General features: G+C 34.8%; 2 protein-coding genes and 1 non-coding gene across 3 annotated transcripts; 2 read left to right on the top strand and 1 right to left on the bottom strand.

Moving 5' to 3' along the window:
* Positions 1–11,355: 11,355 nt before the first annotated feature.
* Positions 11,356–12,139, top strand: LOC116109931 (MLP-like protein 34). The gene is made up of 2 exons (XM_031396168.1): positions 11,356–11,443; positions 11,865–12,139. The coding sequence occupies exons 1-2, from the start codon at positions 11,356–11,358 to the stop codon at positions 12,137–12,139; spliced, it is 363 nt and encodes a 120-aa protein (XP_031252028.1).
* A 10,546-nt stretch (positions 12,140–22,685) lies between these two features.
* Positions 22,686–22,792, bottom strand: LOC116109971. Its single transcript, XR_004124817.1, has one exon. It is a non-coding gene; the product is annotated as a small nucleolar RNA R71 (small nucleolar RNA).
* A 962-nt stretch (positions 22,793–23,754) lies between these two features.
* Positions 23,755–24,519, top strand: LOC116109930. Its single transcript, XM_031396167.1, has one exon. The coding sequence runs from the start codon at positions 23,755–23,757 to the stop codon at positions 24,517–24,519; it is 765 nt and encodes a 254-aa protein (XP_031252027.1).
* The last annotated feature ends 1,056 nt before the right edge of the window (positions 24,520–25,575 follow it).

Below are 25,575 nucleotides of genomic sequence, written 5' to 3'. Positions count from 1 at the left end.
TTCAACTTATGCAGTTCAGAGCAAAATTCCTACACTTCAACTTATGCAGTTCAGTCACAAAATTCCTGCACTTCAACTTATGCAGTTCAAGCCAAAATTCATACGCTTCAACTTATGCATTTCAACAGATTGCTCTGTATTAAAACAGTAATAACCAACCATGAACAGACTGTTCTTTATGCAGATTCTGCACTACTCTATTCTCATTTCAGTAAACCATGCAGTTCTTACTTAGAGCAAGGTTCCCTCACTCAAATTATGCAGTCAGGCCAACTGAGTTTCTGTAGTTCCTGCACTCAAATTATGCAATCATGCCAACTGAGTTTCTACACTGAGCTTCAAACTACAACAACATCACAACATCAGCAACTCAACAAACCAATCATAATAGCAGACAGATCAATAGACAGGTTTAAAAACCAAATCTATATCACACCATCTGAACTGAGCAATTTATATAACCATGCCATTTTGATTACTACACTGAGCTTCAAACTACAACAACTACACAACATCAGCAACTCAACAAACCAACCATAATAGCAGACAGATTAGTAGACAGGTTTTAAAAAAAAAACAGTGCACTTCATGACTTAGTTGCCAAGTGTACTGAAACCACTGTAAGCTTTTGTTTCAATTCCTGAAACTGTGAGATAGAAAGAGCCTTTGTCAAAACATCAGCAATTTGTAACTTGGACGGAACATATTGCACCAGAACCTTTTTGACTAATACTTGATCCCTTATATAGTGGGCATCTATCTCGATATGCTTTGTTCTAGCATGAAAAACAGGATTGGCTGCCAAAGCTCCTGCACTTATGTTATCACACCAAATTATGGGAATGGAGTTCAACTTCACATCTAATTCAGAAAACAAGCTATTCAGCCATGCTAATTTAGTTGTTGTTTGAGCTAAAGCCCTATATTCAGCTTTGGTGGATGACAGTGCAACCACCTTTTGCTTACGAGAACTCCATTACACTAGATTGGGACCAAGATACATGCAATACCCACTTATGGATCTTCTATCATCCAAATTACTACCCCAATCTGCATCAGCATAACATTCAACACATAATGAGGCAACTGGTTTGAAAAGAAGACCATGAAAATACGTGTCTTTAATGTATCTCAACACACGTTTACAAGCTTGCCACTAAAATTCTATTAGAGCTTGAAGGAATTGGCTTAGCTTATTGACTGTAAAGCTAATGTCAGGCCTTGTTAATGTTAAGTACTGTAATGCTCCAATGGTGCTACGATAAAGACTGGGCTCCTTAAATAATTCATTATCACCAACAAATTTTTTTGTCCCAACAGCCATGGGAGTAAGACAAGAATGAGCATCTTGCATTTTTGTCTTGATAAGCAAATCAGTGACACATTTGGACTGGCTTAAGTGAATTCCTTCATCTGTTCTTATAGCTTCCAACCCCAATAAATATGTGACTAATCCTAAGGTTTTTAGTGCAAATTGATAATTTAAATCAAGAAGCAACTTGCTAATGGAAGAGTTGTTAGATCCAGTTATCAAAATATCATCAACATAGATGAGCACATAAAGAACTTGGCCTGGCTCTTTGAGAATGAACAAACTGGAGTCAGAAACTAAATTTTGGAAACCTTTTTCCAGTAATGCTTGCTTCAATCTATCAAATCAGGCCCTTGGAGCTTGTTTCAGGCCATACAATGCTTTATTAAGCTTACAAACATGTAAAGGACAGGTTGAACTCTCAAACCTAGGAGGTTGTTGCATGTAAACAATTTCACTCAATATTCCATTCAAAAATGCATTATTTACATCAATTTGTTGTATGTCCTAGCCATAAGAAACAACAAGCATAAAAATAATGCGAATAGTGCATGGTTTAATGACTAGACTAAAGGTTTCAAAATAATCTAACCTAGGAGTTTGCTGAAACCCTTTTACTACCAACTTAGCTTTATATTTTTGTAAAGTACCATCAACATGAAACTTGGTTCTAAATACCCACTTATTTTCAACAAAATTCATATCAGAAGTTTTAGGAACAAGAGTCCAAGTATTGTTCCTTAAGAGTGCATCAAACTCATCTTGCATAGCATTTTTCCACTCAACACTAGCCAAAGCTTCAGGTATGGAATTAGGTTCTGGTTGTATGACTGATGGTTTGGAAGAAAGGAAGGCTGTGGTTGTTTGTTCAACAGTCTTTGAACGAGTGAGCATAGGATGAGTGTTGGAAGATTGAGTCTGATTTTGTTGTGACTTGTGAGGGCAGGTTGGTGCTGTTTGATGTTGATGAGAGTGGGCTGGTTCTGTTTGATGTTGGGAAGAGTAGGCTGGTTCTGTTTGATGTTGGTGAGAGTGGGCTAGTTCTGTTTGATGTTGGTGAGAGTCGATTGGTTCTGTTTGATGTTGGGAAGAGTCGGCTGGTTCTGTGTGATGTTGGTAAGAGTAGGCTGGTTCTGTTTGATGTTGGTGAGAGTGGGCTGGTTCTGTTTGATGTTGGTGAGAGTGGGCTGGTTCTGTTTGATGTTGGGAAGAGTAGGTTGGTTCTGTTAGACGTTGGTAAGAATAGGCTGGTTCTGTGTGATGTTGGTAAGAGTAGATTGTTGGATTTTCATTGGAAGGTGGTTGATTAGTGTGGCTTTGTAAATTAGTGACTGAAGTATCCTGATTAATGTGTTCTGTTTGAAGCTGTGATGATGTTAGATCAACTCAAGTGGACAAGAGGATGACGTCCTTGGGTTGGTTGACTGAAAATTGGGAATATTTGCTCGTTTGTAACCGGTGAGATCAATTGCAAAAGAATAGTTTGTGGGTGATTTATGAAAGGCAGATGGAGAAGTGTGTAAAACAGTTTGAGAGGTGCTTAAGTTTTAAGACCTATCTGTTTTTGAAGAGATATTATCATGGGTTAGAATGATTGATTTGTTGGAACTATCACTACAAGGATCAGCTATAGAACAATCATGATGCAATGAGTATTGTCTATCGAAGCTGTGATCAGTTGCAGTAGGCATTACAGTGAAAGAAAATGTGTCACTGGATCATCGGAATGACATGGCTGACTTATTCTAAGGATGTTTTTGAAGAGGACATACCAGGAAAGTGAGACTCAAAACCCTTCTTAAATGGAAATTCAGACTCATTAAAGTGGACATTTGGGGCGATAAAAATTTTACCTTCAGAATTGACACACTTATATCCTTTGTGAATAAGACTATAACCAACAAACACACATTTGGAAGAATGAAAACTCAGTTTGTGTTTATTAAATCTCTAAGGTAAGGAAAGCAAGCACATCCAAAGGTTTTAAGAGAAGAATATAATGGTTTTGATGCAAACAAGAGTTCATGTGGTGACAGAAAATTCAATACAAATGTAGGCATTCTGTTTATAAGGAACACTACTGTATCAAATGCAAGCCACCAATAATGCAAAGGCATGGATGCATGGGTTAATAAGGTAAGACCAGTTTCAACAATGTGTCTATGTTTTCTCTCACTTCGCCCATTTTGTTGATGAACATATGCACACGAATGCCTAAATTGAATGCCAACAGTGGTGAGATAAGAAATGAGACCCTTATATTCTCCACCTTGGTCTGATTGCAAGCATTTGAGCTTGCAATTAAACTGCTTTTCGACCAAGTGATGAAACCTGACAAACATAGAATAAACTTCAGCTTTTGTTCTTAAGGGAAATAACCAAGTGAATCGACTATAATCATCTATAAAATAGACATAATATCTATATCCCTCTAAGGAAATGACTAGAGATGGACCCCAAACATCAATATGAACAATTTCAAGAGTATGAGTGGCTTTAGAGTGAGAAATTGGGAAGGTATTCCTATGAAGTTTACCTAATTTACAAGCATCACAAAAGGGTAACTGTGACATATGACCAGCATAATTTTTTTGCATAGAAGATAGGATCTTATGTAATGATTCAGCATGAGGATGTCCTAGTCTATTGTACCAAAATGATAGTTGATTTTCTGAACTATTGCTGACTTGAAAAGCACATGATGAATTATGCAATGAAAATGTATCATGAAATGGAGTTGCATTATGTAAAGAAGATGCATTATTGGTGGTTTTATTCAATTTATCACACTGTCGAGATAACAAGCAAGGTAATTGCAACAAAGTTTTAGTTAAAGATGAAACATTACAAGATAGAGATGGTTTACAAGGATTTGAGTCAGTGACCTCTGACTTACAACTGTTATTAGAAGACTGTATTTCAGTCACAGTACAATTGTTATTAATTGAACTAGCCTTATTTTCTTCATGTAAAGTAGGTCCTAAGGATATTTTTGTAATAGCAGTAACATAAGTTTGAGGAACTGAAACAGACTGACTACTAGATGTAACAGTAAGTGACAGCAAGGAAGGAGAACTATGTGATGACAGGTTAGATGGTATTTGCAACTAATACAGCCCAGCCTTAAGTCCTCCCTACAACAGAACTGTTCTGGAAGCTTTGTCCTTTACATTGCAATAATCACAATCAAATTCAACAACAACATTATTATCTTTGGTAAGTTTTGAGATACTAAGTAAATTCTTTGTAATCCTAGGCACACAAAGCACATTTTTTAAGTAAACACATTTAGATTGCAAGGAACTAGGAAGCAAAGCAAAACCAACATGAGAAATGTTTAGAGACTCACGGTTGCCTACTTGTAGTTGATCATTACCATCATAGTTATGGCTGGCTGTTAACTGATTTGGATTTGATGCAACATGATCAGTTGCACTAGAGTCCATATACCAGGCTAGATCACGTGGTGAGTTGGAAGTGATGGTAGTAGGCTAAAATGAGTTCATGTTTGGAAAGGATGTAGCTGAGTGGGTAGCAAAGAAGGCTTGGTTTGGAGGTTGCATTTGTGAGGGTTGCATTTGTGCTTGGTTTGAAGGTTGCATTTGTGGATTGGGAACCCTGAAGCCTGGCTGTTGAGTTGAGTAAGAAAGTTGCTTTTGCTGATCAAACTGATACTATTGAGACTGGTGATTGTGGCTTCCATGTTGTTGTGTATGATGGTCATAAGAGCTATTTCCAGGACCAAACATCTGACCAAATGAATTAGTGTTAACACTGCTAAGACCAGCACCAAGATCTTGAGAAAAACCATTAAACTGCCATGATGAATTGAAGTGAGCTGAGGTACCACCAGTATAACTGGTATTAAACTGTGGAGAATAACCATTATAGTTGAATGAAAAGCCATTGTAGCTGGTGTTGTAACGATGATAGCACTGAATGGCTGTGTGTCCCATCTTACCACAAACTTGGCAAATTGGTTTTCCTCTCCCATTGTTTCTACCCTGCCTCTGCCATTTCCAACATATCAAAATGGTCTATAGGCAGGTAAATTTGAAAGCTGACTTATAACCTCAGATAAGAAATGAGGAGAATTCTGATTTATTGGCAGACCTCCAACAGTCAATAGATAACTATGTGATAGTACAGACAAAGCATTTTGCAGCGGAACATTATGGTTGATTGATCCAAAATATCCAGATCTAGTACTTCTAGAAAAACCTTCAACAGAATTTAAATGTCCTAACGCTGAGTTGTGACAAGGAAGCTGAGACTTAGTTAAGTTTGGACTAAGTGATGCCACATTGACTGAGCAATTTGGAAAATTAGGAGAATTAAATTTCTCAAGTCTCAGTTCATATTTCTGCAACAGGAATTGAGCCTCTTGTAAAGTAATTGAATCAAACTTGGATTCAATCCTATAAGTCAGATTGACGACAACTGCATCAAACTCTGGACCTAATCCATCTAAGACATACTATAACACTTCTTCATCTGAAACAATCTGAACACTGGACGATAAACTCTCAGCAATTCCTTTCATTTTCTTCACATACTCACTCACACTCAAATTGCCTTTTTGTGTGGTTTGAAGCAGGTTTTTCAAATTCAGAGCTCTGGCTTTAGAATCAACCAAGAACTCGTTTTCAAGTGTGAACCAGATATCAGTAGAAAACTTGCATTTCGACACTTGACTAAACATGCATTCAGAAATTGACGCTAAGAGCCAGGTTACAAGAAACTTATCAGTCTTTTTCCAGATTATATACTCCGGATTAATCTTCTCTTTTCCTAGGGTTTCCTTAATTTCACTTGAGCTTAGCTTTTTCAAATCATCATCACAAGAAATAAGAGGTTCTGGACATGGAATCAAACCTGTTAGGTGTTCTTCAAGATCGTGAGCTCCTACTGTAGAGAGAACTTGAGACCTCCAAAATCAATAATTGTCTCGTAATTATCTCTAGTCAATTTTGGAGTGATGACTTGAAGACTGGAACTGAAAATCGAAAGAGTGAGCACTGGTTGAGCCGTTAAGCATCTTCTCTACACTCTTGTTTGACAGATTGTTACAAGGAACTCTAGCCATTGACGTTAGTCGTTTGACTCTGATACCATGTAAATCTCAAAGAAGAATAGATGATGAAAGAGAGAAGAATCTCAATTGGTTTTTCATTAATTGAAATCAGTTACAATCAACTCATGCTTTATACTCCAAAACGAGCTTAAGCAAAAATGAGCTGAAGAAGATAAGCTAAAGTAAGCTGCTAAAGTGTCGTTACAAACAATGTGAAACCATCAAGTGCAAAACGACACCGTATACAAACAATGCAAAAGAAAAATTACAAGAAGACCCTCAACTTTTCATTTTATGACAAACACTTCCCCTTAAACCGTACAGCTCTGTTTTTCACCAAGAATCACTAACATTATTTTTATAAAGTGGTAATTGCTTTTTAGTTTTTAGTTGTGTGATTAATGTTTGTGCTTTTTATTTTATGTGCTTTTTTATTTTATGTGTTGTGTGATCTAATGTACAATTATATCTTCTTACTTTCACTAATTTAATCCAAAGTATATTATTGAAAATTATGTGTTGTGTATTCTACCCGCCACCCACTTAGTTTAAAGTTTTCTAATAATATTGTTTGGGTATAATGCTACGTTCATTATTTAATCTCACAACCTTCTTTTATAACCCCAATATGGTAGCTGAGTTGACAACTGTTACGTTAGCTCCCACCACATCCAAGGCATTCTTAGGGACGAATGGTTGTTCTTTCATAAAGAATGACTGTTTCTTATGAAGGAATGATAATTGATGGGAATGCAAAATGTCATATTTAACCCCCTTAATGTTTAGTCTTTTATACATATTTGTTTCCTAATTGTACTCATTATTACTTTATTTTGGTTTAGGAAGCAAATGGAGGTGTTAATTGAAAAACGGAATTAATTAGGGGAATTCGGACAGTTTCGCCACTGCTTTGTATTCTGGGCATAATTCTCTCATCCGAGCTCCGATTGAGATGATTCAAAATGCTGTGGAACGCTAAGAAAGAGATCTACAACTTTCATGTTTTGAGTTTTTAGAGATACTGGCTGAATAAAGGTTGTAATCGAGCTTGAAGTTGACGCACCTGCATTGCCGACGTCCTGGAGCGTTCTGACTTGTTATGCAAGTCAGTCTATTATTGCACGTTTTGAAGACATACATGCTGCACGAAAATTACAGCTGGAAACACCACTTTCCTATTTTATTAGGACTCTATTTTATTTTATTTCCAATTAGAATTAAATTAGGATTAATGTTATTTTAGGATAGGAGAATATTTCTTTTAGGAGATTGAGTGGGATTCGAATTCTAAAATTAGATTTTAAAAGGGAGATCAGATTAGGTTTGAAGGGACCACGCCTCTCTCTCTTTTCCTCTCTGGAATTTTCTTTCTCTTGAGTTTTTGTGATGGCCATGAGCGGCTAGAACTTTTGTAACTTGGTCGAAGGAAACGGAAACCTCGGAATCAAATAAACTGTGAGATCTTTCTGTTTTTAGTGTTAAATTCATGTTTGAGTATTGAATGTTATTCTGTGCATATTTTTATGATTGATGCATTTAATTACTAGGAGGCCTACTAGTGTATTATTTGTTGAAATCTACTGCTAAGTTTGATATCAAATCCGTAATTGTTTGATCCCTCCAACTTGTGAAGCAATTAGGGTTAGTAATTTGCTGCGTCAGGAATTAGTAACCTTACGAAGAACATTCAACTAAATTAAATACAACCGCTTGTGTTTGTGTTGTTTAGCTTCATCGATCTCTCTAATTCTTAAGGCTGCCACTAGATTAAATCTTGAGCGCTTGTCTAGGGTTGTTTAGTGGTAAGATTAATTAAGAGCGCTTGTTTCCTAATTAATTAAAATTAAGGAGAGATAGGAAAATAGTTCCAACGGTGAATATTCAATGTATGAATTGATTATTTTTGCATCAATGATCAGTTGTGAGATTCCGATGGTGGATGTTGACGGAGACCAAGTTTCGTTATATTAATTGATTTCGAATTGAACTGTTTTTGTTTTTGGTCTTTGCTAAGAACGTTTCCTGTTTTACACAGAACCCCCCCCCAGCCTTGTTCACATAACAGAAAATTCAGCTAGACACTCTTCGTGGGATCGACCCTGACTTACACTACTACGTGTATTCTTAGGTTTTAATTCTGGGTGCCTACGACAGCACGCCAATAATTCCTTCATAAGGTGATCATTCCTTCATAAAGAATGATTGTTCCTTATGAATGAACAGTCGTTCGTCCCTAACGAACAACCATTCATTCCAAAGGAGTAGCCACTCATGTTTAGTTAACTTCGTCAATTGACGTGGTAATAATAACTTTGTTATCATGTTAGGGTTATAAGAGAAGCTTGTGAGATTGAGTTATAAATATAGTATTTTTTATATCGCTAACCTCATCTCAATTTCATCCCAATATTAAAACCTACATGTAATTCTGAAAATTTTGCTTAACTCTCTATATCATTGGTCAAAGTTATGTTAAAAATAACAATAGACTTCAAAGGAGGTCAATGACAATAATCGTACTATTTTAAATTGTTTGTATTTTTTTTTTTTTTAAATCCTAGGTAACGTTTGGTTTAAGAAATATTATATTACTGGAGAATGTTATATTAATGGAAAGATAGATTACCAAGAAATGTTTAGAGAAATGTCTTTGGCTAGTTGGAATAAATTGGTGAGTGTGTTATATTAACATGTTTGGTTAAGATCATAAATGAGTGGGTATGTTATATAGATTACTAAATTGCCCTCCTTTTTAAATAATAATATAATATTATTTTTTGAATCATTTCTTTTAACACCCTATATTTGAAATTTTGCTAAAACACCTCATCCATATAAAACTTTAATTTGTACCAAAATCACTCTCACCCACCCTAAGCCATTGCCAACAGCCAGCCACCACTGCCAACAGCCATCGTAATGGCGCATGACTAGCGAGATCTAGCTGTTTGTGCGTCAGGAAGGCCTTTTCCGGCCATCGATCAGAAAACAGCCAGATTTGGCCATTTCTATGACCGTTTCACGGCCAGATCTGCCCATTTCCGACCATGGATCACAAATCCATGGTCAGAAACGTTCTTATCGGCGCACGACTAGCAAGATCCCACCAGTCTTACGCCAATATGATGACTTCTGCCGGCGGCTAGCAATGGTCTTGGGTGATTGAGGGTATTTTGTTAACTTTTTTGCGGTTGGGATGTTTTAGCTAAATTCTCAAATATGAGGGGTATGGTAATGGTTATTTGATAGACATATAAGGGCAAATGTGCCCAAAATGATAAAAGATTAAAGACAAAATAGGATCAAAATTAAGATTACCCTGATAATCTTATAATAACACTCCTTGGAAAGTTAATCTGATTACCCTTAATATTACCAATAATAAACACTATTTGTAATAAAAGATTATCGTAATATTTTATTACTTGACAACCAAATGATGAAATCTTAAAAAATAAACAAATATTGCAGAATTAATCATATTTCACCCTGAATCAAACACAACCCTAGTAATATGTTATTTTTTATTAGAGTTAATGAATGATTACTAGCCGTAACAACTCCGGGAAGGGAAAGTTCGTTTAACAGAAAACGTTAAATGCAATAACGGAAGTTAACAGAGTTGTTAGTTAGTGCTGCGTTTTGGAAGTGCTGTGATTTTGCAAACTCAATATCGAAGAAGAAGAAATACAGAAGTAAAATGCAGTTGCATTTCCAGTGTTCGGCTTAATGCTTCTGAAGAATCAAAATTGTGTTTGATCTTAGAACTAAAACTCTTTCTGCCGTCAGTTTCAGCTTCCCCTACAAATTTGACGTCCAAAATTAGGGAACACTACAGTACCAGCCTTGCTCCAGGGCCAGGCTGAGATATAAAAATAAATAAATAAATGATAGTAAAATAGATCAAGAAAAACTGAGAGTTCACAGCTCCTGTACTGCAGAAAAAAAAATTAACATAGAAAAATCTACCGTACCAGACATTGATCATTAAACTTTTTATTAGCTAGGTGAATATTATGCCTTGAGCCTCAATCTCATTATTGATTCATTTACCTTTATGATTGCGGCCGATAACGACTTTCTTTTACAAGATTCCTTCTTTCATATAACTACCGGGCAGTACTCTTCCTTCCTCTTCAATTTGCAGAACATTGCAAGAATCTCATCCACTTGAAACGATCCCTTTGGATAGGATGCTCAAATATTCCCTTTTGCTTTAAAATCTTGCATGTGAAGACACTATATGAGCATCAATGCAAGAATATTTTGATCTACAATAGCAACAAAAAATCTCGATTGTTTCCATATTTGTAAGGCTAAGAACTTCTGAATCTTGATATTTTCCTCATCATTCTCTCTTAATATAGGCCTCAGAAATTAACTAAATTTGCAAAATACAGATTCCTTTCACTAGTTTTAGTAGCTTTTTCCTTGATCTAAATTGTTTGAACAGAGATAATCGGGAGAACATTAGAGAATGTTTTAGAGGGTTGAGATGATTTGAGAATGCAGGAAAATTGCTAATAAATTTGATTTGATTGATTATAAACTAATAATAATTGGAGAGAATATATCTCATTTGATTTACAAGTTCCATTCTAACTTCACAATCTTTAATAAATAAATAAAAAAAAAGCAAAAATCTTGACCATACATGAATTTAAAATAAATATATTGATTGAAACTCTTTGGACTTATACATTTAGCAGCTAAAGCAGCGGAGGATATGAAAATATGCTGTTCTTAATTACAAAAAGACCTCAAATATTCAACTATTTATAAGGGTACAGGAGTGAACCATTTTCCATCATCTTGCCTTCATCAAGTTCTTCTGAAACTTAAGAACTTAATCTTTATCAATAATTAGAGATGGCTTTAAAGGGCAAGCTAGAGTTTGAAGTGAAATTGAAGGCAAAGGCTGATCAAATTTTACCAAACCCTTAGAAGACAAAGCCGTGAAATTCCCAGAATGTCCCCTGACAAAGTACAAAGTGTTCATATCCAGAAAGAAGATGGGAAGTCCAAGGGATCTGTCAAGAAATGGGATTATACCTTAGGTAATTAAATTTCATTATTTATTATAAGCTTGTATTATTATATTAATTTGTAATTATTTTAAAAATCAAACGCAGCCTCTCGTGTGTATATATATATATATTCATAATTAAATAAATTAACGATCAAAACAAGAATTTTTTTTTTTTTATCTAATAAACATGTTTACATAAAATTTTATATACAATATTGCATATGTATTATTGTTTTTGTCATCGAATTTAATTTATTTAAATTAGTTTATTAATTGAAGTCTTTCATTTTTTTTATATTTCATCGAATCTAATTCTTACAGAAGAATTTCTATATTGATTAAGTGCAAGCATGTACTCATTGATTCTTAAATAAACTTTATCCATGCAAAGAATTAAAAAGGGGCATGCATATTGACGAAACAATTATTAATTATGTTAAATTATGTAGATGGAGAAGAAATAAGCGCCACGGAAACAATTGAAGCAGCAGATGACAGTAAAAAGATGATCACATTCAAAATTATGGATGGAGAAATTATGAAGGCTTTCAAGAACTTCAAGGCAACTGCTCAAGCAATACCAAAGGAAGAGAGCTGCCTGGTGAAGTGGATTGTGGAATATGAGAAACGGAGTCAAAATATCCCAGATCCAGTTGACTACAGGGAATTAGCAACAAAGAAGTGCAGAGATATGGATGGTCACCTCGCAGCAAATTTTAATTAAATTAACAGTAATATTATGTTTACAAATTTGATATTTCAATTTTAGATTCCAACTAATGTGGCTATTGGTATATCAAGAATTCTAGTAATTGCGGGAATAACAAGAACACTACACAAAATTTTACAATTAAGAGATACATTAATAGCCACATCAATTGGGATCCAAAGTTGGAATCTCAACTCAATTTAATTTGTATGCATAACGTTACTGGTAATTTATTATCCTAGTAGTATTTATCTATAAATAAGTGCTTGGGGTTTTTCTTTTCTTATTTCGGTTGATTCATCTTCATGCATAATTTGTGCTTTCAAGGGACATATGTATGGTTCTGGGGTCGCTGCAATTGCTACAATAAAATATTGTTATATATACATATAATATTATGTTAATATTGTCAAGTTTTTGGTTTGTTAGAGAATGATGTAGATAATATCTCTCTTCATTATCGTTATTATTATTTTGAAGCCGATATTTGGTTCTGTTACAAGCAAATTGTGCTAAAAAATAAAAGGTAAAATTTATTTTTAATTGCTTATTTTTAAAATAAAATAAGTAATTGATTCGTGATTTAATAAGCGAAATGCTTCTTGAACGTAATCAAAATCTTTTACGAAGAGTGAAGGATAAAAACTTGTTTTAAAACGAAAACATAGTCAATTAATTGACATGATAAACCATTTATTGCATGTAACACTCAATTAATCTCCATTGATAATTAATGCCAAATTGCATCGGATATCTATTGATAAAAAGACTAATGCAAGAAATTCGGCTAAAATTTTTATTCTAGTGTAAGTTTCTACTCCTGAAGGACTTGATAAAAGACTGTTAGAACATGGGTCTTTTATTAATGGCTTTAAGGGTAAATTTGTAATCTAATTAAAGCTAACCCGTTGACCTTGTATATTAACAAATTTTGTAACTGTTTGCATTAATAAGAAATATTACACACGGAAATATCCAGAATTTTTCTCTCATTTTCTTCCACTTTCTTGCACTTTCTTAGCTATTTTCTTTTTGATTTTGATCTCTCATTTGGCATTAGAGCCATTGACAAATGTCAATAATGGCCGATCAAACTTCTTTTTCTTCTTCCTTTGACAAATCTGAAACAAATCCAAACTCAAAACCCTGCACCATCTCAACTAATCCTGGCAATTCTTATGGTTTTTCGTCCTCCACACTTCCAATTATCTCACCCAAGCTGACGAGAGATAATCACAACTTCTCGAAGTCCCAGATAATCTTCGTTGTTGGCTCTCACGATCTTGAGGAACATCTCACTAGATTGGTCTCTTGCCCTGCCCCATTCATTAGAGTTCAACCAGAAAATTCAAGCTCTAAGGTAATCAATAAACCTAATCCTGAGTATACTTTGTGGAAGAAAACTGATAAACTTTTAGTCAGTTGGTTGCTATCTTCAATTTTAGAATCAATGTTTACAGTAATTGCTAAACGTCAACATGCTACTGAAATCTGGATTACACTTGAAAATGAATTTCTTACTGAATCTAGAGTCAAAACGTTACATGTTAAAAATTTGCTATAGAACACTAAGAAGGATAGTCTTAGCACGCATGCCTATTTTCTTAAAATGAAAGGGTTTGCCAAAAATATGTCGGCTAGTGGAGTTAGTGTCATAGATGAAGAACTTCTGAATTATATATTAGACGGTCTTGATTCATATTATGATGCTGCTGTAGTCAATATAACCTCTAGGTTAGAATCAAGACTGGAACCAATTTCCATTCAAGAAGGTCAAATAATCCTACAAAAATTTGAGTTAAGACTGGAAAAGGCAAATTTTGCTTTGAATTCAGTTGTTCATAACGAGTTCCATGGAGTTTTAGCTAATGTTGCTAACCTTGCTATAGATACTAGCAATAAGAAACCCCAATTACATCAGGATGCTCAAAATCTTGTTGGAAAACCTCAGTACAATACCTTACCTCAAACTGATCAACCACATCATAATTTCACTTCACCATATGCCTTACCTACTCAAAATCAGACCATGTTTACACCAGGATATGCTTAGAATTCATACTATAATCAGCAGTTTCATAATGGTTACTCTGGTGGTAGTGGTAGAGGTAGAGGTAGAGGTAGGACTAGAGGAAAAAACAGATTTGTTTGCCAAGTTTGTGGAAAAACAAGGCATCTTGCACTGAACTGTTATCATAGGTTCGATGTACACTTTACAGGACAACATTCTCCCTCCCCTAGCTTCACAAGCAGCTCTCTTGGCTTTACAAATAACTCTGGTCCTTCTAATGTTGTTGGTTTCTCCAGATCATCTGAGTTCAGTCAAACAACTACTCACCCACAGCTCCCCATGCTTACTCACATAATGTTAATTTTGGGACTTCTGTGCAACCCTCTAGACAGTCTTTTCCTCAACACATTGTAGTCTCACATTCATCCAATCCTAACATTGGTTCTCCATTGAGTACAGGTCCTACAGGTGGGCAGAATCAGGCCTTCATAAGGCAATCATAGTCCTATCTGCCTACTTCTACAGCAATCAACTATATAGCTACATCTTTTACTTTTCAGGATGTTGTATGGTACATGGATTCTAGAGCTACAGACCATGTGACCTCTGATTTTTCACAATTGACAGCAAGCTCCAGCTGCACAAGTAGTGAGCAGCTCCAAGTGAGTAATGGTGAGTTATTATCTATTTCCCATATTGGTTCAACAATTTTACATTGTCCTTTTCAACCTTTATACCTTAGGAATGTGTTATGTGTACTACTATTACCAAAAACTTGCTCAGTGTGTCTAAGTTGACAAGGGATAATCTTGTGTTTGTTGAGTTTTATATTAACTATTGTGTGGTTAAGGACATAACCTCCAGGACAATTCTGCTTCAAGGAGTACTTAAAGCTGGTATGTATCAACTTCAGGTTCCAGCTCATTCATCTCCTCACTCCTCTCCAAATTTGGCTGTCTCTTTTGATTCCAAGTTTACTAATAATTCTAATGTTTCTTTGTCTAATCATTTTACTAAGTCTAATAATGTTTCTTCGAACAATAAGCTTTTGTTAGCTCCTATTTCAAATATGTTCAATTTAGATTGTAATTCTCATTTTGCTCAGTTAAATAATGCATGCACTGAAACATTTATGACTAGCAATGTATCTAATCCTGGTGCTATAACTGTACTCAATAAAACTCATGGTTTTGAATCATTTCCTGCTCAAAAAACGAATCTTATGTTGTGGCACAATAGGTTACGATATCCTAATATTTCAGTTCTCACTAAAATGCTTAAAGACCTGAACTTACCACATATTGCCACAAATTATGTTCCTTTTTGTCAAGCCTACCAGTATGGTAAACTACATCAGTTAGTTTGCCCTAGGTCTACTTTTCAGACCCTTAAGCCACTAGATATAGTGTACTCTGACCTTTGGGGACCTTTTCCAGTACCTACACCTAAAGGTTTCAAATACTAAATACAGTTTTTAGATGTTCATAGTAGGTTTACATGGATTTTTCCATTAAAAGCTAAATCTGAAACCTATACAGGGTTCACATAATTCCATAAATTGGTTGAACGACAATTTGACACTACACTCAAATGTGTTCAAACTGATTGGGGTAGGGAATATAAAATTCTAGTACCTTACTTTAAGGCTCATGGAATCCATTTTAGGCATCTTTGTCCTCACACTCATCAACAAAATGGAAGAGTTGAGAGGAAACATAGACAAATTCTAGAACAAGGCTTGACTCCACTTGCCTAAGCTTGTATGCCTCTGAAATTCTAGTGGCATGCTTTCCAAACTACCACATATCTCACAAATGGGTTGCCTTCACCAGTGTTATCTAATTAATCACCCTTTCAAAAGTTGTTTCATAATATTCCCAATTATTCTAACATTAAAGTGTTTGGTTGTGCTGTATATCCTTTCCTTAGGCCATATAATTCACACAAATTCAATTTCCATACTTCCAAATGTACTTTTATTGGATATAGTTTGCATCATAAAGGATATAAATGCTTAGATGTTTCTGGCAGGATTTACATTTGCAAAAGTGCTAAATCTGATGAACTTGATTTCCCTTTTAAGAATTCCAGACCTATCATTGTCTCTGCCCCTCCTAATAGTTCAACATATTCTCTTGTTTATAATACTTGGCATGTTCCTCTCCCACCTTTACATTCCTCTCAAAAACAGCATACTAATTGTCTGTCCTCTGGTTGTCCTGCCACACAATGTCAGTCTAACTCACAGTCCACTTCTTCCCACATTCCTCAGCTTTCTACCACACAAAATCAGTAACATTCTCAGTCAATATCCTCACCTGTGTCTATATCCCAGGTCTTGCCTTCTCCTACATCTAAAACATAGCACCAAACACAACCCATATCTTCAATATCTGCTCCCAACCCTTCACCAATATCTCTCCTATCAAACACTTCCTTTGACATTGTTCCACTGGTAGTTAAGTTACCTTATATCCACTAATTACCCTCAGCAGAAAATGTACACCTTATGATCACTAGGTCCAAAGCCAAGGCACATAACACAGCTTTAGTCACCTCCTCTTATCTGGATTATAAGGAACCAACTATAGTTGCGGAGGCACTTTCTCATCCATCTTGGAAAGTTGCCATGCAAGCTGAATTTGATGCCTTGATGGCTAACTGTACTTGGGAATTGATCCCAGCTACTTTAGATATGCATACTGTAGGATGTAAGTGGGTGTTTAAGATTAAACATAATCCTGATGGCACTATTCAGAGGTTTAAAGCAAGATTTGTAGCTAAAGGGTTTCAACAAACACCCGACATTGATTACCTAGAAACCTTTAGTCATGTTGTCAAATCTCCTACCATTAAAGTAATCATGAGTTTGGCTGTAAGTTATGAGATATTCAGTAAGTGAATGTCAATAATGCATTCCTGAATGGTGATCTTACTGAGCACGTGTATATGGTTCAGCCTGAAGGGTTTGCTAGCTCACAATTTCCACATCATGTGTGTCATTTGACCAAGGCATTATATGGTCTTAAAGAGGCCCCTAGGACTTGGTTTGATAAGTTGAAAAAGGCTTTTCTTCAATGGGGATTTGTTCACTCGTTTACTGATCCTAGTCTGTTCATTTACCAAAATAAGGAGAAGATTATGTATGTATTAGTTTATGTGGATGACATTCTCCTTACCAGTAATGATTCTCAATTGGTTCAAGAGTCTGTTCAACATCTTAATACTCAGTCTGCATTGAAAACATTAGGCTCTTTGAAATACTTTCTTGGTTTTGAAGTCTCCCGAGATGAATTTGGTCTCCATATGAGTCAATAAAAGTATGCTAAGGATCTTTTAGTTAAGACAAATATGATTGATTGCAATCCATGTTCCACACCTATGGCGGTTGGTACTAAACTTTCTATGGACGATAGTGTATCTTATGATAATCCATCTCTCTACAGGAGCACTATTGGTGCTCTATAGTACCTAACTTTATCCAAGCCAAATATATCCTATGCAGTGAATAAGTTAAGCCAATTTTTAAAGGATCCCACCCAAATGCATTGGCAAGCCTGCAAGAGACTGCTTAGATACATTAAAGGCACCTCTAATTTTGGTTTCTTTTTTAGTAAAACTCAGAGATTCAATCTAGAATGCTTTATAGATGCTGATTAGGCCAGCAGTCTCTATGACAGGAGGTCGACCAGTGGGTGTTGTGTTTTCCTTGGCACTAATTTACTGTAGTGGACTTCTTGAAAACAGAAAGTTGTCTCTCTATTCTCAACTGAAGCTGAGTATAGAGCATTGGCTCAAGGGCCCACTGAAATAACCTTGTTCTACAGTCTGTTTACTGAAATTGGCTTACCAGTTAGTGAAATTCCTATTATTTGGTGTGACAATCAAAGTGCAGGATCATTAGCTTTGAATCCTATTTTTCATGGAAGAACTAAACACATTGAGTTGGATGCTCACTATGTGAGGGAACAAGTTACAACAAATAAACTTAAAGTTCAGTATGTATCTACTGAATATCAGAAGGCTGATATATTCACTAAAGCTCTATCCACTTCCAGGTTTGAAATTTTGAGGGATAATCTTACCATTCCAGCTGCTTCTGTTTCCCTTTCAAAAATATCTATTGATATACCTACAAAACGAAAAGAATAGTTGTCTGAGTTTGTTTTATAATTCTTGGTAATTTGTCTTGCTTTGAGCTACTGTTTTAAACTGAAAATGGTGTATGAATATGCTTCTTGGTGAGTGATTGATATGTTTCTTGGTTGAGCAGTAATTGAGTATGAGCTATTGACTGCTGTTGTTATGGAGAAGGAATGTTGTTGTTGTTCTGTTTTTATGCTAGAGAATGAATGTTGTTGTTGTTATGTTGTTAAGCTGGAGAATGAATGTTGTTATTGTTCTGATTTTTGGTTGAATAAGTAATTGAGGTTAAGTTGCTAACTGCTGTTGTTATGATGGAGAATGAAAATGAATGTTGTTTCTATTCTGTTTTTGGTTGAATAAGTAATTGAGGTTGAGGTGCTAACTACTGTTGTTAATACTGGAAAATGAAAATGAATGTTGTTGATGTTCTGTTTTTGGTAAGTTGTTGACTGTTGTTGTTGTCTTTTGGTTGGATAAGTAGTTGAGCTGATGTTCTGAGCTGAAATACATGGAGCTAATGTTCTAAGCTAAAATACATGGAGCTAATGTTATGAGCTGAAATACATGAAGTTCCTTGCTGAAAAATGTTTTGATGCTAACTACTTGACTACTGCTGTTATGAATGTTTTGATGCTGACTACTGTTGTTATGCTAAAAAATGAATGTTGTTGATGTTATGGTTTGGTTTAGCTGAAATACATGGAGATAATGTTCTGAGCTGAAATACATGAAGCTAAGCTCATTGCTGGGGAGTTCTTTTTTTTTTTTTTTTTTTTTTTTTTTGTTATGCTGGCTATTGGTTAACCAGATGTACTGGAAGTACTGAGTGCCTTGTTTTGAATGGCATCTGAGTTGTTCTATGGAGGTTGAATTTGCGAGGGAATGAAAGGATGAATAAAATAGGCTATTAAGGAATCCTACTAAGTTCAATGGAGGTTCTGTTTACAAGGGAATGTTAGAATATGGTTTTGTTAATGCATTTAAGGGTTCAATGGAGGTTTTGTTTACAAGGGAATGTTAGAACATGGGTCTTTTATTGATGCCTTTAAGGGTAAATTTGTAATCTCATGAAAGCTAACCCGTTGACTTGTTGACTGGGGTTAGTTTGTATATTAACAAACTTTGTAACTGTTTGCATTAATAAGAAATATTACACACGGAAATATCCAGATTTTTTCTCTCATTTTCTTCCACTTTCTTGCACTTTCTCAGCTCTTTTCTCAGCTATTTTCCTTTTGATTTCGATCTCTCATTAAGACTAATGCAAAAGAGCTTAAATTTTGTCTTTTAGAAGTACATACATCATGAGCCTCATAATCATATATTCTAAAGAATTACAAATTATTTGCAAGCCATAAATTAGGATAAAAACTTGGAATACGTAAACTTATTTACAAATTTAGGGCATTTTCTCTAAATGTGAAGATATAGAGTGCTGAAGAATTTGGCAACATTAGATACGTTATGTTAAACATATCAGATCATATGATATGGGATTAAGTAATTAATTTTTTAAGTTAAAATATAAAGTCAAAATTTCAATTTAAAAGATAGTTATTACTATCAGACTGTATTTAGATTATTCATTAAAAATGATTTTAAATTATATTTTGCTTTATGGTTGAAGTCTTAAGCGTGTCTATTTGTGGCGAAACGTTACCTGGCATATTCCTTCTCTTTTTGAAGATTTATTTTTTATCTTAAAAAATTGGCAAATTATTAAGCAACCCTGTCCGTCCCCAGATTCATTAATTTCCATATCATCCAGCATATTTTATTATTTGAACTTTCACCTGAACAAATAAATATTTATAATTGATAGTTATAGAATTGAAATATAACAAAAAAATCCATAAATAAATTAAAATACTATAGACTTAAAATCTTAATTCCCCTCAGGTATAATATAATTACAAATCCACCCTGAGGTTTATGAAATAACAAAAAATTCCCCTATTATTAAGTTTTTTGTATTAAAATATACAATAGGAGAGTAATTTGGTAATATAGTAAAACCTCTCTATAGTCATAATGTTGGAATCAAACTAATTTATTACTATAAGGAGGTTATAACTTAATAGAGGTGTAGTTACAAAAAAACTATTTTGATTTCTTATTTTATAATTCATGTTTTAGTAGTATGTATTAGAACTTTAATTAATTGTTTTAGTAGTATTAGGATTTCTTTTTTAATTTTAATATTACTTGTTTCTTATTTTATAATTTATGTTTTGGTAGTATTAGGATTTCAATTCATATTTTAGTAGTATTAGGATTTCAATTCATTGTTGATAAGAGCTTGAAAATACACATTTTGTTAGTGGTTTATGGGGATTAATTGTGGGAAATTAGGGTTAATTTGGTAAAGTTGCTTAATATTTTCATAATTGCCTTTTACGGGATCAAGAGTGTTTTTGAGTGTTTTTCAGGTTACTAGTGCTTAAATGTTATGCTCGGATGAAGAATCATTTTGGCAACGAAATGAGTGACGAGTGAAAACAAATGGATCAAGAATCGAAGTTGAATTGAAGAAGTTATGGAAGTTGAAGTAAAGAGAAGATTATAGATTATGTTCCAGCTCATGCATGCCTCGGTATTTTGAGAATATCTTGAGCTGTAGAACTCTAATTTAGATGATTCTTAGACCTTTGGAAAGATGATTCAAAGGTCTAAATTTAATATGTTTAAAACTTTTCCAAATTCCATCGTTATTAAGTCCAAATATCAACATCTTTGAAGAACATTGGAATGATGCAAGAAGAACGGCAGCAGCTACTGTGCCGCGGCACAGTGCCACGGCACAGTGCCACGGCACACTTTCTCTAGCAGCTACTGTGCCGCGGCATAGTCACGGAAGTCACTGACTTGTTATCCGTTTTTAGCCAGGAGAATAGGGTTAAGGGTTCCAAATCAAATATAATAAAAAAAAAAACAAACCCTAACCCTTTTGGGATATAAAAGTAAAGCTTTTAGCATTATTTTGGGGATTCTTAGGTGAGAAGAAAGGGAGAAAAATCTGCAGAGAAGAGAAGTAACAGAAATTCTGGGGCTTTGATTCACAATATAGAGAAGTTTTCCTTGTTCTTTTCTTGTAAACTCATGATGAATGTTTTAATAAAGATGATTGTTTCTTTCATGTTGATTATGAACTAACTTTATTCTCTAGGGCAAAGATGTAGCCCAATCTCTTAATTATGTATTAATCTTTGATTGTTAATGTTTATTAAGAATTCTTCCTAAGTTTTACTATTTTTCCTAATGCTTTTGATTCTTAAGGGCCCAAGAATTGAATGAACTAATGGACTAAGTTGAGATCGAGAGATGATACTTAGTTGGTCTACGGTAGTAAAACCATAGGTTGAGCGAACGCTAGAGATAGGTTGCCGCGACTTGTGAGGTTTTTGTAAATTCCATAGAGCGTAATGATCCCCAATTGCTTAAATCTGATTAGAGATAATTCGGGTTAGTAATTAGGGGTTAATTTGATAATTGTTCGAGAGAAAGTTATTGAAAATTTAGGGACTTTGACCTGTAGGAAGAGCTTAATCAAATTAGCATGAGAGATCGATACATATGAATAAGAGTTGGTGTGAAGTCTATGCCCTAGGTCTAGTCATCTTGTTTTTACCCAAAGGTTTATTTTAATTGTTCTCTTTTTAATTTCAATTGTTAATTTTGTTAAATTTAGGTTTTTCTTGATACAATTTGGATTGATCAAATAGTAATAGGATAGTTTAGTTGGCAATTGATAATAGTAATTCCCTTGGGTTCGATATTCGTATATATACACTTTATTACTTGCATGATTTTGTACACTTGCGTAAATCTACAACAAGTTTTTGGTGTCATTGCCAAGGAATTGCTTTTATATTATCAATATCAATACAAGCTATTTAGTTGCTAATTTAGTTTGTAATTTATTTTTATTTATTTATTTTTGTTTTTAGTGCTTTAATTTTTATTTCTGTATTTTTAGTGTTGGACCACACAGAGGATTTAGGTTCAATGGCAGATACAGGAGGAGAAGAAGAAGTTCAAAGGGCACTTAAGGATTACTCAAGACCTACAATTGAGGGATACACTTCTAGTATTAGGAGACTACTGATTCAAGCAAATACCTTCGAGATAAAGCCAGACATTATTCAGATGATACAACATTCGATTCAATTCACAGGGTTGTCTAACGATGATCCTAATTTGCATATCACAATTTTTCTGGAGCTATGCGATACATTTCGACATAATGGGGTATCTGATAATGCAATTAGGTTAAGGCTTTTCCCATTCTCTCTTAGGGATAAAGCTAAGGCTTGGTTAATTTCTCTACCACCTAGAAGCATCACTACTTGGAATGAGTTAGTTCAAGTGTTCCTTGCGAAGTATTTTCCACCGATCAAGTTTGCCAAGATGAGGAGTGACATCACAAATTTTTTCCAACAAGAGATAGAGTCACTTTATGAAGCTTGGGAGAGATATAAGGATCTCTTACGGAAGTGTCCTCACCATGGGTTACCAATGTGGTTGCAAGTGCAAACATTTTACAATGGGTTGATGCCAAATATACAAGCCATGGTAGATGCTGCAAGTGGGGGAGCCTTGAATAGAAAAATGCCGGAGGAAGCCTATAATCTGATTGAAGTGATGGCAAGCAATAACTACATGAGACCTTCAGAGAGAAATTCAACAAGGAAAGCAGCGGGAGTGCACGAAGTTGATTGCTACACTGCGTTGGCTGCTCAACTTTCAACCATCCAAAAGCAATTAGGAGTTGCCTTAAAGGTAAATGCTATTGAAACTCATTCTCTAACTTGTGAATTTTGTGCAGGGAACCATTTGTCAGGAGATTGTCAAGTAGGGAATCCATTTGCTCCACCTCAACAAGCAAATTATGTCAACAATTTTCAAGAAGGACAAGGGAATCCATATTCCAATACATATAATCCAGCATGGAGGAAACACCCAAACTTTTCATGGAGCAACAACAATGAGCAAAAACAACCTCCTGTTTTTCAACCTCAAGAGCCAAAATCTAATTTAGAGAATGTGTTGACCAAGTTCATTAAAGAGACAAGCAAGAGGTTTGAGAAGACTGACGTCCTGGTTCAAAATCAATTAGCCTCTATTAGGAACCTTGAGACTCAAATTGGGCAAATCCACAATATTTTAGCGAGAAGAGTTCAAGGGACATTGCCAAGCGATTAAGAGAAGAATCCGAAGAAGAGAGTTAGTGCTATCATACTGAGAAGTGGTAAGGAGTTGAAGGAGGTAAGGAAGGAAGAAGAAACAAAGGAAAAACTCGAAGAAGACAAAAAGGGCATAGGAGAAAAAAAATGCCAAAAATGCCTAAGCTTCAACAAACAATCACTCAACACTCCCGTATCCTCACAGAGTGCAAAAACAGATATTGGATAAGCAATTCGATAAGTTTATGGTCATGTTTAGAACTTTATATATTAACATTTCTTTTGTAGACATGTTGAAGCAAATGCCGAAGTACGCGAAGTTTCTGAAGGAGATTATCACCAAAAATAGGAGATTTGAAGAACATGAGATGGTGATGCTTACGGAAGAGTGTAGCGCTTTGTTATTGAAGAAATTACCACAAAAGCTCAGAGATCCAGGGAGTTTCACAATTCCTTACACAATAGGTAATGTTCATTTTGATAAAGTTTTATGTGACCTCGGGGCTAGTGTTAACCTCATGCAATTTTCAATTTATAAGAAACTAGGCCTAAGGGAAGTAAAACCAACCATAGTCCATCTTCAATTAGCTGATAGGTCTATAAAATACCCCAAGGGAGTAGTAGAAGATGTCTTAATAAAAGTAGATAAACTATTTTTCCCGGTAGATTTTATTGTATTAGATATGGAAGAAGATCGGGAGGTGCCTCTAATTTTAAGAAGACCTTTTCTAGCCACGGGTAGAACGCTGATAGATGTTCATAAAGGAAAACTAATCTTGAGGGTAGAGAATGAAAAAGTTGAATTTAATGTTTTTGATACTATGAAATGTCCACCCAAGTTAGACACTTGCATTGAGATTAGCATCCTTGATGATAAAGTAGCTGAGACCTTAGAAGAAAAATACCCTCGTTTACTCCTAGAAAAATGTGTTGTCAATTTTAGGACTATGGAGGAGGAAATTGAGAATAAAAGGGAAAGAGAGCAGTTGAAGCTTTATGTAGATGGTGGCATTAAGGATAGAAGGGTTTGGATTTTCCTAGATGATCCAGATTGAAGGAGTCAAAAAGTCGAGCTTACGACTCTAATAAAGCGTTTCTTGGGAGGCAACCCAAGTTCTTTACTTTAATTTTGGTTTTTGTTTTGAATTTATTTTAGATTTTTGTTTAATGTGTTAAGTTGTGATAACTTTGGTTTGGTTTGATATGTTAGTTGTTTATATTTCACCCATAATTTCTTTTATGCACACTAAATTAGCCAAGAAAGGAGCATAGTTTGTTTTCTTTTAACTAGATACCCGATGACTATTGGATACAGCAAACAATATGCATGTCTTCACAAGATTATCTTCACATAAATGTTGCGCACGAAAGGTAGTGTAGTTGTTCTCTCTACACATTGAGGACAATGATCATCTCTAACATTGGGCGTAAGGAATATTTTCTTATGGTCAAAGGTCAAATTGTTTTTGTGCTTTGAATTATCTCTTTAATAGCTTTTGGGTGAAATAGTTTTAGGTATGGTTCTCATACATAAGTCAATGATAAGACCATGATAGTGAATTTGTAATATTGAGATTTGATTAACTTTCGCGTAGTGTAAAGATAATAGTAGATGACAATTGCATTTAGTTTTGACTCTCTTGGGAATGGGTTTGATTGGTTGAATAATTCAGAAACTTAGAGACGTTTTATGTGTGTCTTTATGGGCAATAATTTTTTTTTGAAAATTGTGCATAAACTCTAGAACTCATTTGATAACCACTTGAGGTGAAATCCTAGAATTTGCATTGCTTAGGATATGATTTAGGCAATTTTGTTTGGAATGATTGAGCCTTTCAAGCCAACCTATATTATTTTATCCCTAGTTAACCCTTTGAGCCTATATATACACTTGGTAAACCTTAATTTTTTTATTTTTAAACCCACTATATCTCACCTTGACGATGAAGCCTAAAACACTTTCCGACCCATCTCATTGTGAGAGACTTAATTTAGGGTGACCTTATAAGAAAAACTCATGAAAAGAAGTGTGTAGAAGAAAATGAATATATTTTTTTGGACCACAACCTGAGTATGTGCAATGAGATAGGTTGGGGGTTGTGAAAAGAAAA

Source organism: Pistacia vera, unplaced genomic scaffold (assembly GCF_008641045.1).
Source record: "Pistacia vera cultivar Batoury unplaced genomic scaffold, PisVer_v2 Contig591, whole genome shotgun sequence".
NCBI classification, from domain to species: domain Eukaryota; kingdom Viridiplantae; phylum Streptophyta; class Magnoliopsida; order Sapindales; family Anacardiaceae; genus Pistacia; species Pistacia vera.
This window is presented reverse-complemented; position numbering and strand designations above follow the sequence as displayed.